At 47.9% G+C, this 16964-nt stretch overlaps 1 protein-coding gene across 2 annotated transcripts; it reads right to left on the bottom strand.

The window, feature by feature from the left end:
• Positions 1-2375: 2375 nt before the first annotated feature.
• BBS1 (Bardet-Biedl syndrome 1) lies at positions 2376-16371 on the bottom strand. 2 transcript variants are annotated; one of them, XM_079957556.1, is made up of 17 exons: positions 16247-16371; positions 14933-15009; positions 13120-13154; positions 12528-12800; positions 11726-11772; positions 11307-11360; positions 10909-10981; positions 10443-10574; positions 9438-9544; positions 9099-9219; positions 8576-8734; positions 7525-7594; positions 6539-6697; positions 5029-5162; positions 3703-3837; positions 3017-3103; positions 2376-2797 (listed from the first exon to the last, which is right to left on the bottom strand). In XM_079957556.1, exons 1-17 carry the CDS (start codon positions 16294-16296, stop codon positions 2711-2713), a joined length of 1800 nt encoding a protein of 599 aa, XP_079813682.1. In that variant the 5' UTR covers positions 16297-16371; the 3' UTR covers positions 2376-2710. The 2 variants fall into 2 exon arrangements, with proteins under 2 accessions (XP_079813682.1, XP_079813683.1); XM_079957557.1 differs by having other exon boundaries at positions 16232-16324.
• Between the last annotated feature and the right edge of the window lie 593 nt (positions 16372-16964).

Raw genomic sequence — 16964 nt, 5'->3', positions numbered from 1 at the left:
CCATCATTTTGAAGAAATGCTTTTTGGCAGGTACGGTAGGGGGCACCTGCAATGAGTTTATGGAACCAGGGGGTCAGTGGCCCACAAAAGTTTGGGAACTACCGATCTATACGGTGCATTCTGCTTTGCATGCAGAAGGTCCCAGGTTCAATCCCCGCCATCTCCGGGTAGGGCTGGGAGAGACTCCCTGTCTGAAACCCTGGAGACCTGCTGCCAGTCAGTGCAGGCAGTACTGAGTTAGATGGACCAATGGTCTGTCTCAGTAGAAGGCAGCTTCCTATGTTCCCCCAGGCTAGCTTCTGAAACTTGGAAAGGATTTTAAAGCCAATTTAGCCCAATGTAAAACTCAAAGGAGAACGACCCAAAGTTTATGTTCTCAACAGTGTTGTATGAGATGGTACAACAAACCACAATATGATCACAGAATAACAGAATTGGGAAAACAAAAGGGAAGTGAAATCTGGAGACAGACAAAATATATTCAAAATTCCATCTAAATATAAAGAAGCTTTGGTGTGAACTATGCATTGATTCAAAGCAATCTCTTCTACTTCATGACCTGCCCCAGACAACCCGAGAATTAAATTCTCATGTTGGTGTTTATGTTATAAAGAAGGATAATAGTCACCAGCTGTGCTGTTATCTAGAGCAGAAATCACCAGCCTCAGCCTTGAGAAGCCCAACATAGAGAGTATTCATGTTCTTTCATGCCTATCTCCTATGTTTTATGCCACGTGGAGTGTCTTTTTCATTCTTATCTTCTACATTCCAGTTTAGTCCAACAGAAAACACAAGTAACTCGGAACAGGGAGTATGCCAAATAAAAAGACAACCATAGATATCAGTGGAGCAAATAATGAGACTTGATACTGACTCGCAGGACTTCAAATAAAATAAAACGAAAAGGGTCACAAAGGCTTTCTTGGATTTCAGCAGGGATACACAAGATATCAGAAGTCATATGAGGAAATCTGCTTTCACAGGAGGGAACTTGCTCCCGGTCCAAATTCAGCTAAACCCAAGAGGTAGAGCGATGATCATGATGATAATAATAATAATAATTGGCAAGGAACAAAAAAGGTTTTCAGAAATCAAAACTACTCAGCAACTGTAGGGGCTGTCACTGTATTTCAGCTTATTTCAAAGTTTTATGGCAGATGACTGTGGCTTCCTGAAACCAAACTTTGGTTCAGACCTTGAGGGCGCTTGCTCCTCGTCTGCAGCACCCCAGAACCCAAAAGATAGGTCTAAGGTGAAGAAGGACTTATTGTTGTCTCGCCTCCCCCTCTCCCCTTCAGCTTCGCTGGATAACCCCATGTTACAGCATTATGAGAGGGAGAAAAACTTCTCCCCATCTACTCCCTCCACACTGTGCATCACTGTGGATTGGGAAGATTTACATTTCAGGTTGAGCGGAATTAAATTCTCCCCCAGCCCACGTCTCAAAAGAGAGAACCTGATAGATGGGCAGCCCAGTTCCACATGTGACATGAATTCAGGTCCCAGTGTCAGCATGCAAACTATTGGGAGTGGAGGGCTTTGTGGAGCTGATGCTTGTCCTGGGCCAAGTGGCTGCTGCATGTGAATCTATATTTCCCACTATGCTCCAGAACAGTGGAAGCATCAGGCATTGTGAGGGCACTGTACAAAATCTTAAATAATGGCCTGATACCATCTATTGCTCTAGCCAGGAATAGCCATAGGCAGGAGAAGGGAGCTCTGGGGAAGGAGGAGAGCCCACTGAGGACTCATTCAAACCTGGAAACAGCCTCACAGGGGTTCTGCCTTCATCTCTCCCCCCGCACCCTTATGCTCAAAAGGGGTTACTGGGATGTTGCTTTTACTTTAATTATATATTTTGTGGTTTTGTATTTTGATTTCGTTCTGTGAGCTGCTCTTAGACCTCTGGGTATAGGGTGGTATATAAATTCAATCAATTAATCAATCAATCAATCAATCAATCAATCAATCAATGGCCATATCCCTCCTCTCTAAAGAAAAAAAGTCCAACAAATTTTAACTTCCAATCATAGCAGAGGTGCTCAAGCCCCCTGATCTTTTCTGTACAGTGGTACCTGGATTCGAACGGGATCTGTTCCGGAGCCCCGTTCGCATCCTGAAGCGAACGTAATACGTGACTGTGCGTGCGTGTGTTGCGTTTCGCCACTTCCATGCATGCGCGTGATATCGTTTTGAGCGTCTGCGCATGCGCGAGTGGCAAAACCCGGAAGTAACACGTTCCGTTACTTCCGGGTCGCCGCGGAGCACAACCAGAAAATGCTCAACCTGAAGTGTATTCATTCCAAGGTATGACTGTACATCCTTCTCCAATGCTCCAAACACCTTCACCCAGATACATGTCCCAAAGTCAAACATAAGAATAAATAAAATTTATTGGGCTCTTGAAACACTGGACTTCATTTGCTGTTCCACCTCTCCATTTCTGGGCCCAGAAGACGAGCTGCGGCTAATCCTGTGGCAGCCCCTGGATGCAGGCTCTTCCTCAGTGTGAGGAGGAACTCCACATACCTCCATCGCAAATGACGCCGGCTATCCTAGGGTGGCGCTCCTCTCCAGGTGGCCCTTCCCAGAACTGATGGAGGTAAAGTCTATGCTACTGCTGAGGCACACGGCCCAGAGAGAAGACTACAAGTGGGTTGGCCCTTTTCCTCTCCTCCGTTCGACCCTGAGCTCACACTCGACCTTGAGCTCACACGGCCGCCAGGCCTTCGCTGACAGGCATGTTGATGTGCGCCGTCAGCAGTGGTTCAGGCTCCCCCTCGTGCAACACAAACACCTGCAACACAAAGGAGATGATGTGGTCGGCATGCCAACACAGCGGCCATCTTGGATTGCAAGTCAGCATAAAAACTGGGAACAAGGCACAGGGAAGGCAGGCTTTTTCTTTTGACAGGCAAGCCCCCCAAGACTGAAACAACTGGGAAATCAATGGCATGGGAAGTCAAGGGGCAGGCCTGTCAGGAGTGGGGTGGGGAATCAAAGCAGGAACACTAACCTTAATAATATCCGAGGTCCCTTGTTCGCTCAGACACTCCACAAAGGTGGCCAGAGGGTAATTCAATCCTGGAACCAACATGGGAGTCTGCAGGGAGGCAAGAAAAATGCAGGAAATTCTTATGGCAAGCAGCGTGTTGGGGAAGAGGGCTAAGAGCCCAAGGAGGGAGGCGTGTAGCTGTAACTCCAGCTGAGCCTGAGTTAGGGTTTTTGGCCAAAGTTGTTGAGCTATTTTTGCAAAATCTCGATAAAAAAAGTTTTTGAGCTCTTTGTAAGGAAATCAATAATAATAATAATAATAATAATAATAATAATAATAATAATAACAACAACAACAAATTTATTATTTCTACCCCGCCCATCTGGCTGGCTTTCAACAGCCGCTCTGGGTGGCTTCCAGCTGAATATTAAAATACAATGATTCATCAAATATTAAAACCTTCCCTAAACAGGGATAGCCTACACTTCCGACATGGGTTGCCATATGTCTGGATTTTCAAGGACATCTTAGTGTTTCCCGCCCGGACACTGCTTCCGACTGCCTAATCCCAGCTATGTCCTGGAAATTCCAGACGCATGACAACTCTACTCTGAGAAGGCCGCTGGACTGGTTATACAGGGGGCCTGTGCAAAACATTTAGGAGAGGGAGTCAGGGGAGATCCAATTTAGGAGAAGGATGAAATTACCTTAAAGAAAGGATGCTCTATGGAGTAGAGTTTTTCATCATACAGGAAGCTGATGAGAAGGTTGGCGACTGCACGGGTATCTGACATGTTCTGGAGGTTAAGGGTCAACTTGAAGGTAGGGCCCATGCCCTGGACCTGCAGAAGGGAGAGAAGTGCATTATGGGAATGAGCGTGTGAGACAAAGGGGAATGAGGATGGGGGGGGGGGGGGGAGAAGTGTCTCAACAATGTCTCAACATTTCATCAAGAGGGGACTCTGGGTAATATCCAACCCAAAGGTGCCTCCGGACTTTCACTATTTTGCAGGGGAAAGCACATGGGAACTTTAGGTTTGCACAGCCCTAGCACAACAAATCCACTTTTAAAAAAAGAACTGGACATTTTACGGTTTGGAAAGTGATAGGGAAATACAAAATATGGGATGAACAAATGATTAATGGGAAGAGGTATAAACATTCCTGCAAGTAAATCAGAATGAATGCTCATTAATGACCAGATATAATCGAACCTCCTCCTAAGGTCTGTGCAAGAAAATAAGGATGAATTCTCAATAAACAGGTAATCCAGAGGGACCCAAAATCAGATTAGGCCCACTGACGCCAATGAACTTGAGCTACTCCAGTTTATTGAGTTCAGTGAGTCTACTGTGAGCATGACTTAGTTGGATACAACAGCTCAAGCAAAGCCCATCCCTTCTCAAGAATTCCTAATTTACTCCATTTATTTATTTATTTTTAACTATTTTATTTTCATTTTTAACAAAATTCTTATACATTTAAATCATTTTCAATTTTTACACATTTGAGATTACTTGAATCCCTGGACTTCCCCCACCCTCCCCTAGTTTCCCATTTTTAATTATTCTTTCTATTGCATCTAATCACATTTTCCCAATCCATTTTATCTCTTTTTTAGAACTTTAATTTTGTTTCATTATAAGTGTTATAACAATCCTGCTAGCATTTTTAAATATTTACAGTGGTCTTTAAGATGCTCTATAATCCCTGCCCCCCATTCTTTACTGAATTTTTCCTCATCTTGGTGTCTGATCTTCACTGTCATCTTCGCCATTTCGGCACAGTCCATCATCTTCGTTATCCACTCTTCCCTGGCGGGGACCAATTTACTCATTTTTAAAAAAGCAGCCCACCTTTTTTCTTGCACCATCCTCTGATTTAACGCACTATTTCCTTTCCTCCCCTCACCCCATCCTGGGGTCACCCCTCCAGCTGTCTTCTCTTTTCCAGGGATTGGGACCATTTTTAAGGAAGCCCGCCTCGATTCAGACCAATCCTGTATTCATTTCCCCCTCCCCCTTCCTCCTCACCACAGCGTTCATCTTCAGCTGCTCCTGCGCCGACTCAGACACAGGCGTCATGTTGCACTGAAGCGCTTGGGCGTAGGCTCGGGCCGCCATGAGTCGGATGCGGCTCAGGTCCGTCTGAAACACCCGGTGCATGGCTGGGCGAGGGTGGGGGATGGGAAGGAAGCAAAGTGAAACAGGGAGGAGGGAGGAGAGAAATGAGACCTTCCCTCGTGCCATCATCAAAACACCCTCTGCCTGCAGAAATTAGGGGATCTGTTGTGCTAGAGCACTTAGGTCCTAGAATCAATTCTGAGCAACTCTTTCCTGGCTGAGATCACCCACAAACCACACTCCACATAAAGGTCTTCCTGCACCAGTTTGTATAAGGTAAAGGTAAAGGGACCCCTGACCATTAGGTCCGGTCGTGACCGACTCTGGGGTTGCGGTGCTCATCTCGCTCTATATGCCGAGGGAGCTGGCGTTTGTCCGCAGACAGCTTCTGGGTCATGTGGCCAGCATGACTAAGCCGCTTCTGTCGAACCAGAGCAACGCATGGAAATGCCGTTTACCTTCCCGCCGGAGCGGTACCTATTTATCTACTTGCACTTTGACGTGCTTTCGAACTGCTAGGTTGGCAGGAGCAGGAACCGAGCAACGGGAGCTCACCCCGTCGCGGGGATTCAAACCGCCGACCTTCTGATCAGCAAGTCCTAGGCTCTGTGGTTTAACTCACAGCGCCACCTGCGTCCCACCAGTTTGTATTCATAGCCACAAAATATGAACAGGGACTTTTGTGTTTAGCAGAATTCTCGGGGGTTCTTATGCTGCAACTGTGGAAAAATATGATCAAACACAGTTATGGTATTGAGATGTACAGGACTTGATGAATTGTTTGAACGAAATACTTTGTTCCAATACGTGAGATTGAACCCCAGGCCAAGACCAGCCAGCCCCTATGGAAGGAAGAAGCCTCAGCCAAAGAACAAAAAGAAGAAGATAAAGATGAAGATTGGCAAAATAAATTATTAAACTATGCAGGGCAAATCATTACAAAAAAGGGCAATTGTTTAAAGCATATTTTTAAAGCTTTGTGTACAGATTTTTACATTAGTATAACTTTTAAAAGTCACCTGTAATAAGATGAAGGTTTTAACATTGGATTGTTAAGTATATAAGGTTTTATGAATGTGCATAAACAAGTACATTGTAATGGAACCAAGAGGGGGAGTGGAGGGAAGTCGATCAAAATTCATGGTTTAATTTGGTTATGATTTTTTTCTGGGTTTTTTTTTTATTGTTATTTTTGGAAAATCAATAAATTATTATATAAAAAAGGTCCAAAAAAACCCAACTAGCCATTTTTAAGGTTTATCCAAAGAGAGATTCCTAAAGCCTCTACATGTGTAAAGAGGAAATGTTTCCTGATCCAGAGACCATAGAGGAAGGAGCTAGGAGTTTGCATCGGGCTGGGATGTTGTGTGCCTGTAAGAGAGGCTGCCATGCTCCGAGACGCACTGCTCATGCGACTCACCCACGCCACTCTCCCGCTCCCGTAGCGTCTGGTCCACATACAGCTTTGTCTTCTTGGGCACGTTGAGCTTGATGCTCTGGGCGACGGGGGCTCCGACAACCGCATCCCGCTTGTCAAACGTGGCAGTGCGTTTTAGGATCTTGATGATCAGGCCCCCGCCTAGGAGAAGAGCAGAAACTCATGTATGCGACTACAGCGGCAAGAATGCTACTCGCCCAAAAATGGAAAGAAGAAGAAGAAGTCCCAGCAAAGGAAGAATGGATACAAAAACTTATGGAATATGCAGAAATAGCTAAACTTACTGGAAGGATAAGAAATCAAGATAACTTTTTATAAAATAATGGAAAAGGTTTATTGAATATTTACAGATAAATTGTAAGCAGATAAAAACATTGGCAGGATCCTTGTAATAACCTGCAGTTTCATAAGAGTATATATTTAAAGAAGATGAATAAATGAACAAATTAAGCTAATTTGGATATGCAGAAGATATTAAAAATAAAGTTAAGGAACTGCAGAAAGTGGGGGAAGGAAGTCAAGTTTTGAAATGTCAAAATGATTGTATAATCAGTGAACCGTATAAATCTGAAAACTATAAATAATTTTTTTAAAAAAGAGAAGGGGGAGAAACGACAGATGGGCAAGGAGTCAAGTAGGACAGGGAAGTGCCTTCACTTGATAGGCTCCCCACCCCTGTTTGATACAACCACTCCAGCAAGTTTAGACCAACATGACTTTCTCCCAAGAAAGCCTGAGAGATGAGCATCTTCAGCAAAATTCTCAGCTGCAGCTCGTTCTTCACAGCTTGGGCTCCATATCAGGAGGGACAACTGCATGCTGCAACCAGACTGTAGCTCTGTAGATTTCAAAGCCTCTATGCTCAGGTGCAGCTTGCCCCTGAATGCTACCTGCTGGCTGCCCCCTGGGGAAGGGCAGAAGGTCGGGCTAAGTGCTCTGACTTCACAAGGCACAACATCTGCTCTTACCTTTGGTGGTCATGACAAGCGTGTTATCTTCCCTCCCATAGCGGCCGAAGCAGATGCTGCTGACAACGTCCTGGCAGCAGAAACAGAGAAAAAGAGATGAAGGTGGGTTGCTGCTTTTCGCAGGGAGAAGGAAGACAGGTGGGCTTGTCTTTGGTGTGGCCGTATAGCTTTCCTTTCTTTGATTTGGTCTTTGCCAGTAGTACAGCGCCTGCTTTTCATGCTGAAGGTCTGAGATTCAATCCCCAATGGCCTCTCCAGCTAGGAGGAAGGCTGGGAATATCCTCTGCCTGAAACCCTGGAGAGCAGCGACCAATCAGCGGTAGCCAATACTGAGCTAGATGGACCAATGGTGTGACTTGGCCTTTGTCAGGTTCCCACATCCCTATGGGAGCTCTTTGTCTTCTCATGGCTCTCTCACTGCATCTCCACCCTCCCAGCCCAGGGCACCTCATCTCCTCCCAGGTTGCCTCCCTGCCAGCTCTCCTTCACCTCCTGTGGGTCCTCCCTCTGCCAAGAACAGTCTCCCTCTCCCTGTGTGCTCAGTTCAGGAGCTGAGAAGGGCCAGGAATGGCCCACAGCAGGTCCGGAACAGGTAGGCTGAGTGAGGATACAGCCTGTGAACTGTTACTGAAGAAGGGAACTGTAGGGGAGGCCATCTGCAGCAGGAAGGGTGCCTCTCTGGACCAAGGGCGTTTCTGCTTTGCATGCAGGTTGAATCCTCAACATCCCCAGTTTGAAAAGGGATCCTGGGCAAGAAGGACCAGTGGTATGACGAAGTCAAAGGCAAATTCCAATGCCTTACCAGACCCACATTCAACAGGAGCCATGTTTTCCAGGAACTTACTCAAGGAGTCTTGGTTCTCTAGTTCTCCTGTTTCAATCCCACAGATGACAAACACATGAGACAGAGCAGCCTGGGCTCAGAGAAACAAACATACAGTCTCACACACAAACACCTCCCCCACCCACGCTGCGACCAGCTCCTGTGCCAAACCACCAGAATGCCCTCATTCAGCCCTGCATGTGGGCACCCCCTGTTCCTGCCTCTCACCTGTGTTTGGATGATGTTCACAAGGTTCTTGTCCTGGTATATGTGCACCTCCATATTGGCCAAGGCGACCAGCACAGCATGGAAGCTCTGGAACTTCTCATCTATGAGACTCAAAGTGATGGGGGTGGCTGGCAATGGGACCACCCAGAGCTTCTTCCCCTGCCACGAGAAAAAGACATTCAGGAACCCGACAGAACAGCTTCTCTGACCTGGCCCCCAATTGATTTCCTTGCTAATTAAGGCCCCCCACTAGGATTACCCTTCTTTTAACAAGATCCTCCTTTAAAACAGAATTGGGCACAGCAATAGCACCACCTGGGGACCACATGCATACACTTACACAACACAATGCCCTTCAATGTACCTTGGCTCCATTCACTTAACTCTAATGCACCTTGAGTTCCAGAAGTGAGCCAAGGTTCAAGTTAAGAGCTGCTGCCTTCAGTTGACAGTTTGAGGTGAGGCAGATTGCCAAAGCTGTGGCCAGTAATTAAAGCTGCCCTCCACCCCATGACCCCACAACCTTCTGAGTAAAGCTTTGAAGGGTTTCGTCGGAGCAGGCCACCACAATGTTCTTTTGGACCCAGGACAAGCCCACGGCTTGAGAACTCAGCTCAATGCAGTATTTATGTCGCTTGGAGTTCCTGCGTGGGAGAGAAAGACAGCAGTGGCAGGTCAAGTCCAGGCCTTGTGGTCAGCAAAGCAGGCAACTCCAGTGCCAAGATGGGTGATGCACAAGATATGGGGCTTTTCCTTGCCGTATTCTTAAGAGCTTGCTCTGAAACATGTCAGCCTCCCTCTTCAACCCATCAGGCCCTCTCTGCCCTCCCAAAACACCCCCAGCAGCTCCTCCTCTGCCCACCTGCGGAGGATGTAGATGCACCCATTACGGCAGGCCACTATGAGCCGATATTCCACATCGTACTGTCCTGTGACGTCCAGAAAGGCTGGCACGCTTGGTACCTTTGTCTGCCATTAAAAAAGAAAAACAGTGCTGAAGCCGAATACTGCCCCACTCCCTGGCATGTTGCCTCGCATGGGACAGATGCGAGAGGGACCTATTTTAAATAGTCACATCACCAGGATGGGATTGGCAGGCGGGTGGTCACCCCTGGGCAGTTTTGAGGGTTTTCTAGTTGAAACAGACACCCCCATTCGTTACCAATATCCCTGCCACTGAAACTCAGCCTCCTGAGATTTCACAGACATGGGCCACAGCATTCAAACCTACAAAATCTAGAAACCTGCTCTTTGTTGTCGTTTTTAAACCGGAAGCCATGCAATCAGTGGAGGTTGGCGCTTACCAGAACTGATAGGGCACAAGGCAACAGTAACTGGAGCCAGACAAGTGCAGCCACACTTCTAAGTAAGGAAACAGTGAAGTGGAGGTTGGCAAAAGCCAGACTAAGGTTGGTGGTGCAGTGTCCCACTCGCCTTCATGGTCTAGCTTCCACTACAGGGAATGGTGAATCCAACAGCTTATTTTATTCATTTATTCATTCATTGCATTTGTATCCCACACTTCCTCCCAGGGAGGAAATTTGTAAAAATATTCCTTTTGCATCCTCATAACATCCCTCGGTGGTAGGTTAAGGATGAAATATGATGGCTGCCCAAGATCGCCCAGTTAACTTCAGGGTTGGGAGCAAATCTGAAAGCAGATCTCCTCAGTCCCGACTCCAATACTCGATTCCCCCAACATTGTCTTGAATTCTGCAACTGGTTGTTGCGATTGTGAGGAACACCAGAGCGAGAGGCTTCCGCTTAGCCTCAAAGGGCATAAGGCAGAGAACAAAATGGCCCTCTCTTCCCCCTCTTGAAATAAGCATGCTATTGAGCTTCAGAGCACTCTTCTCCAGGGCCTCACCTGCACCAGCATACTGAAGGGCTCAGGATCCAAGATGATGATGTCGCTGTTCTCCGTCCCAAGCACCAGGCAGCTGATAGAGCCCTCGTCTGCCACGCTCTTCTTCAGGGTAGTCATGCAGGTAATCAGTGACTGAAAGATGAGGAGGGGCAAAGGGGCAACTTTATGCATCAAGAGAGGTGAACCCCAAGGGACTAGGATATGTTTCCCAGCCATGGGCAACTGGTTCTGTAAGTGCACTTCAAATCTGGGACATTTGGGGGCATGGGAACCTTGTGCCTAACCCTTTTGCTACTTGATTGCCCCAAGTTGTGATTTTAAAAGATGTGTCCCCTAAGCAAGGCCATTCTTGGCTTCAGGGAAGAGTTGGCAGTATTTGCCTGGGATCAACCAAACAGCATCCCAAACCTCTTCCTCTTCTGGGATGTTCAGGGCAGGAGTGGATATGGAACATCAGAGTACACACCTGGCGCTTGAGCGGCTGCATTTTATACTGGTTCACAAAGGACTCCATCTCAGGAGGGTCAAGGGCCAGGAACCTGCAGAGCAGATGGGGAAGGTGATGAAAGGAGCCCAGGGTCCCAGCCCACATGGGGGGGGGGGGAGGGAGAGGGAGAGGGAGAGAGATGGCCTTCAACAGAGGATGAAAAAAGGAGACCATTTCTCACAATCAAAGCTGTGTTCCCATCAGCCTGAAGCAGAGAACTTGGTCTGGAGTGGGCATCACAGGAACATCCAAAACTGCCTTGCACTGAGTCAGAGCACTGGCCAATCTAACTCAGTATTGACTACAATGACTGGCAGCAGTTCTCCAGGATTTCTGCCAGGAGCTTTTCCCAGCCCTGCCCACACCAAAGAACTCACCTCAAGGACTGTACTGACAAGGGCGGCTCCGTATTTTCTCTGTCTGCGTTTTCCCTGTTGAGACACATCAGGTAAGTCAGGAGGGAGAGCCTTGGGCTTCTGTGGCCCATGCCAGTGTGGCACAGTGAACAGTCTAGAACCACAGAGCCCTAGGCAAGCTTGTTCGCCCTGAGCCTCTGCTTCTCTAGTCAATTAAATGGGAGCTTTCATAGCCCAGACATGTGGGGGTGACCAAAAAGCGGATTATAAAGCATATTTTTTTTGCATGCCAATGTAAGAAATACCCCCCCCCCGCCTGGCATGCTCTCCATTCCCACCTGCCCCTAGCTGACCCCCAAGCCTTGTTTGCTTATCCTCCTGATGTTTAGAGATGGCTCAGAAGACTTGGTCTCGCCCTGCCCAGCTTCAGAGCTCCTTACCGGATCATCTCCAGTGTCTCCTTCATTGACAGAAGGTCAACCTTGTCCTACCAAGAGAGAAGGAGGACAGTCAACGGCTGCTCCCTACAAGAGAGGCAGACTTAAGAAACTGGAAGGACTGCTGGTGATGAATCAGAAACCAAGAGGGATTTGCACTCCAATTAAGCAATTGCATTTATATCCCACTTTTCACCCAAGCAGCTCAGGGTGGCAGACGTGGTTCTCCCCCTTCACATCTGATCCTCACAACAACCTTGTGAAGTAGGTCAGACTGAGAGACGACGACTGGCCCAAGCCATGAGCTTCACAGCTGAGTGCGATTTGAATCCTGGTCTCCCAGGCCCTAGTTCAACACTCCAACCCAGGAATGGGAAACTATTTCCAGTCCAAGGGCCACATTCCATCCCAAGTAACTTTCTAGGGCCCAGGGGTGGGTAGAGCCAGCAGCAAAAGTGGATGGAGCAATGGATACAAATTTTATATTTTCATGCAGTTTCAACACAACCCTTTTTTGCCCTCCATACAGGCAAGCAAGAGGCATCATAGAGCATATTCCAGCCTTGCAAAAGCACCCAGGAAGGGTGAAAAAGCAGGTCTAGTAAGGGGTATGGTCTGGGGGTGGAGGCTATGGCCTTGAGAGAGACCTGAGAGCCAGGCAGAGAGTGCTGGAAGTGCACCACTTCTGCTCCAACCACACTGGCCCTCAGGCAGGAAGGATGGGAGGGAAGGTACCTAAAGACCCATGACCAAAGGGGTTGTGGCTAGCAGACAGCTTCCCCAAGCCCTCCCTCCTCCTTCTCACCTCCTTTGCCTGCTCCCAGACATCCTTCTCTGTGGAGTTGACTTCCAAGGGGGGCAGAGCATAGCGGAAGTAGGGGCGCATGTTCTTGTACACGTAGATGTAGGGACCGGCAGCCACCCCCACAGCAGGAACACACAGTTCATGACGCTCCATCAGGAAGGCAGCCACACTTGTGGGCAAGTCCAACAGGACATTCTCGCTCAGGAGGTCCATGCCGTGGTACACCTTCAGCTTCATCTCATGTCCTGTAGGGCCCAGGTCGCCCACCACCAGCTGGGAAAGGGGGAAAGCAAAACAACAACTAGGTGCCTCCTTGAATGATACCCAAGGATGTGTGTCCCTTTGGAGGCTCTGAAACCTAAATTGATAAACCTAAAAGCAAGCAGGCAAAAGGAACAAAGAGGAGACTAGGAACGTGCACTCAAAATCTACACAAGAAAAATGGTATTCATGCAACAAAAGCCTATTAGGCTAGATGGAGAGGTAGAGAAAGAAGGGAAGAGGCACCCAAAAGGCAGCAGATTTGCAGGTGTGATGAATATGGGCAGTACAAGAGAAGGGTTTGTGGATGTGACAGTGACAGTTCCCTTACCTTACAGTCTCCATCACCATGCAGGTCAGCCAGGGCTGGAAAAGACAGCAGAACCTGTATCAGCCCCATTAAAAAGACCCACACATAAACAGGGGAGAGGGCAGAGGAGCCCCATCCCCCCCAAAGCTACTATTTTTATAAGGATACCAGGCAACATCCCCTGTTGAAAGTAAAGTCACCTGCAATTGACTTCACCCCAGAGGCACACCCCTCCATTGTCCCCCAAGATAGACAGATGCAAACAACAGAATTGTTAAGAAAATATAGGTTAATGCAAGTCTCCTGCAGATGCAGGTAAGTCAACAGGGAGGCACACAGCTTTAGCAGAAACTCGGGTGCTGGAATGGAAGGAGCTTCTCTGGAGCTGTTCGAATAGGGAACATTAACTATATGCTTTCATGAGATCAACAGAAGTGAGTGACTTCCCTTGTTGGAGAACCCCTACTATTGTCCTGAGGCTTTCCATGTGTTTCTTTACCTTTAAATCAAAGCAAACAAAGTAGATACCAGAGAATTTAAGTATACTGTATTGTAGTACCTGTTCCATAATCCGCATACTGGTTTGGAAGAAATAACCCACTCAGAATCCTGAAATTCAAGGAAATAATAGACTTCTCCAAAAACCCCAAAATGCCTTGAATTGACACCGTGGGAGAATAACATACCTCCCCCAACCCTTGAAAGCTTTAAAATCAGCCATGTGACCACAGAAGAATCTCCACCATCCAGGAGAAGTAAAAGCAGGTGAGGAAAGGATGCAATATGGTTGGCGCTACACTTTCCTCAACCACACAGTGGTGTAGCACCCTCTGGTGGAACGAAGGGTGACATGGTGAGCCCAACATTACCATAAGGGGATGGCGCACCTTCTGGTGGGCATGAGGATCAACACTGCTGACCTCGGTTATCCACAATGCCATCGCTTCTTGATGTTGGAATGAGGGGTGCTTCACTAGCCTCGACTGCCCAGAAGATGGGGTGTCTTCTGACGAGCTTCAGTCATACAGCCATAGAACCATAGAACCGTAGAGTTGGAAGGGATCCTGAGGGTCATCAAGTCCAACCCCCATTGATCAATGTGGATGATCAACTTTGTTTGCATTAACTTCTACTAGGGCTTCTCAGGCCACTCCCTCACTTTTTCTTCTTAGAGATCCAAATGGTGACACTGGTCAGCACTGATCAGCCATTGCCTCCCTGTCCAGCCATTCTATGGGTAGAAACTGGATGCCTCCCTTCCATTGGACAAAAAAAGAAAGACGCAGCTCTGAACATGTGCAGGCAGCATTTCCTATACTACTAAGCCACATCTGATCCCCACATGTCTGCTATTGGAGGCAACAAATTCCAGGACAGAGGATGCAGCTTTATAAAAAGAGTGGTTCTCAGACTGAGTCACTCCTTATTCCCACAATGGTCCAGAGCAATGTTACATTATGGAGCATTCTGGGAGATCTATATGACAGCTCCCAGTTGTCTGGTACTGATTCAGAGCTCTGCTGTCAGGTAAACCCACCAAGGCACATTGTAGCAGGAGAGGGTCCACCAAAGACCACTCAAGTCTGCTGGGACCTATCCTTGCCTTCCTTCCTTAACCACTTCCACCAAAGCAAGCTGTCACAAAGTAGGCATTGCTCGTGCTGCAGTGCGGAAAACAAAATATGCTTTTACCTACTGCAAACCCAGGGAGAACCAGCAGATAGTCAAAACTATGCCCGTCTCAACCACTGTACATTATGATCGCCATATTCACCCATCAAAACAGGAAAGAGACAATGCTTATTAAGGAGAGAGAAAACGAACTCAGACTTACTGACGCAAGAGGAAAATGTGTAGAGGCTGGCCACTGGATCGTAGTGGGCATCCAGCCATTTGGAATTGGCTTGAATGCTGCAATAGATGAAGGAAAGGTTGAAAAAATATACAAAATGAAATATATTGCAGACAGTTTCAGCCCAGAGAGCCAATTCTCTAGGAGTCTCTGTTCACACCTGACCTAAATCCCTCCGAACCATAAAGCTTCCACAGAGTGGTGACAGACACTCAGAAGTCTTGATTTTCTGCCACAACAATCAGTGTGTTCTGAAAGAACCCAGGAGTCCTGACTCTGTTTCTTTGTCTTTCTCTCATATACACAATTCCAAGTTGCACCCCTCTTACAGCTCATCGTGATTCTCTCTCATGCAGCTGGGCAAAGAACTCCTCAAAGTCATTGAGTCTGCAATTCTGTGCACAAATACCTGGGAACAAGCTCCATTGAGCTCAATGGGACTGACTTCTGAGTCGACATGCCCAGGATTGGTGCTGTTTATTTGTATCCTGTCTTTCATCCAAGGAGCTGACGGTGTCATACACAATTCTAAATATATTAAGGATGAGGATGTTCTTGTGAACTAGATGGGTTTATTCTCATTCAAAAATCTATTATGTCCAGCAAACATTTCTCTCCCAGGAGTCAAACAGATACTGATGGGGCAGAGCTCCCACCCGTGCAAAAAAAAGCAATTTGCCCACAGTTTTTGCCCCCCTTCTTCCCCCCAATATTGTCACTACCCACAGCCAGAAAAATACAAACCAGTTCCTTAGGCAAAACGAATGTGGCAAAAGACTCACTTCCATCTACATGTCCTCATCACCCGCTATACTGGGGTTTTGAGCAGTTCATCTATGCCTGGTTGACACCTTTTTTATTTAGATGAAGAGGTTGCTCTGTGCGTTTGACAGATGCACTTGGGGGCAGAAACGGAGTAGACAAAGAAGTTCTCTTCTGCACGGAAATGGGCTGATGTTGGGAACCTGCAGCACCTGTTGGATTTCTGCCTGCCTCCGTGGTGCAGCTGCGACAGGGCTCCTCCTCGGGGGTGAGATAGAGGGGGAGGAACTGGTCACAGTGCAGACACGCGTCACCAACCGGGGGGGGGTGGGGTGGAATGGAAACCAAAACAAACGCATGCGCACCCACTTTTCTTCTAGGGAACCCAGGAGTCCGACCTGCAGGCACCAGCCTCCTCCCCCCTCGCCAGCGCAGGCAAGAATCCTGAAAGCGGGGAGGGGACGGGGGGGGGCAAGAGAAAAAGAGGAAGGGGGGAGCAGCTGCCCTCCAAAACGCGACCTCTCCGGGCTTTACCCGTCGCCAGCGGCTCCCGAGGACGACGAAGGCAGCGCCGCGGCCGCCATGGATAAGCCAGGGGATCCGTCGCCATGGAAACCCCGCGGGATCCAATGGGTGCGCCGAGAAAAGGAGTCCCGCCCCTCCCAGCAGAAGTCCGCGCGCTCATAGACTTGCGGAGAGTTAAGACTAACACGCAAGCACACACCCAAGCAGCTTCCGGGCTGACTTGGCCGGTCCACAGAGCAATTTGAAAAGGATTTGCGACAAAAACTAAGGGCTGGGCCAGACACACTACGAGTGCTACGTTGCCTCAAACGCACAGAAGGGGCTCCGAGGGGCCATCTAGTCCAACCCCCTGCAGTGCAGGAATCTCAACTAGATCATCCATGGCTGATGGCCATACAGCTTCTGCTTACAAACCTCCAGTGAAGGAGAGTCCACCACATTTAGGAGGAGTCCATTTCACAGTTGAACAGCTTTTCCTGTCAGAAAGTTCTTCCCAATGTTGAGTTGGAATCTCCTTTGTTGTAACTTGAAGCCCTTGGTTTGAGTCCTACCCTCCCCAGCAGAACAAAACAAGCTCGCTGCATCTTCCATGTGACAGCCCTTAAGATATTTGCCTCTTCTTTTCCAGGGTAAACATACCCGGCTCCTTCAACTGCACCCCATCTTGGTTGCCCTCCCTATGAACACTTTCCAGTTTGTGGCCACACACAATTCTGACCATACTAAA

This window comes from Podarcis cretensis (assembly GCF_951804945.1).
Source record: "Podarcis cretensis genome assembly, chromosome: 16".
In the NCBI taxonomy this organism is placed as follows: domain Eukaryota; kingdom Metazoa; phylum Chordata; class Lepidosauria; order Squamata; family Lacertidae; genus Podarcis; species Podarcis cretensis.
Note: the sequence above shows the minus strand (reverse complement) of the source record. Positions and strands in the feature narration are given on the sequence as shown.

Bases quoted from the DNA above. Each gene is read 5' to 3' on its own strand.
- BBS1 (XM_079957556.1), bottom strand. From the start codon at position 16,296: ATGGCGGCCGCGGCGCTGCCTTCGTCGTCCTCGGGAGCCGCTGGCGAC. The intron at 10,982-11,306 runs GTGAGTTCTTTG...TCTGCTCTGCAG, and splicing joins TTGTCAGTACAGTCCTTGAG to GTTCCTGGCCCTTGACCCTC. The intron at 3,104-3,702 runs GTAATTTCATCC...GCCTCCCTGCAG, and splicing joins TAGAGCATCCTTTCTTTAAG to ACTCCCATGTTGGTTCCAGG.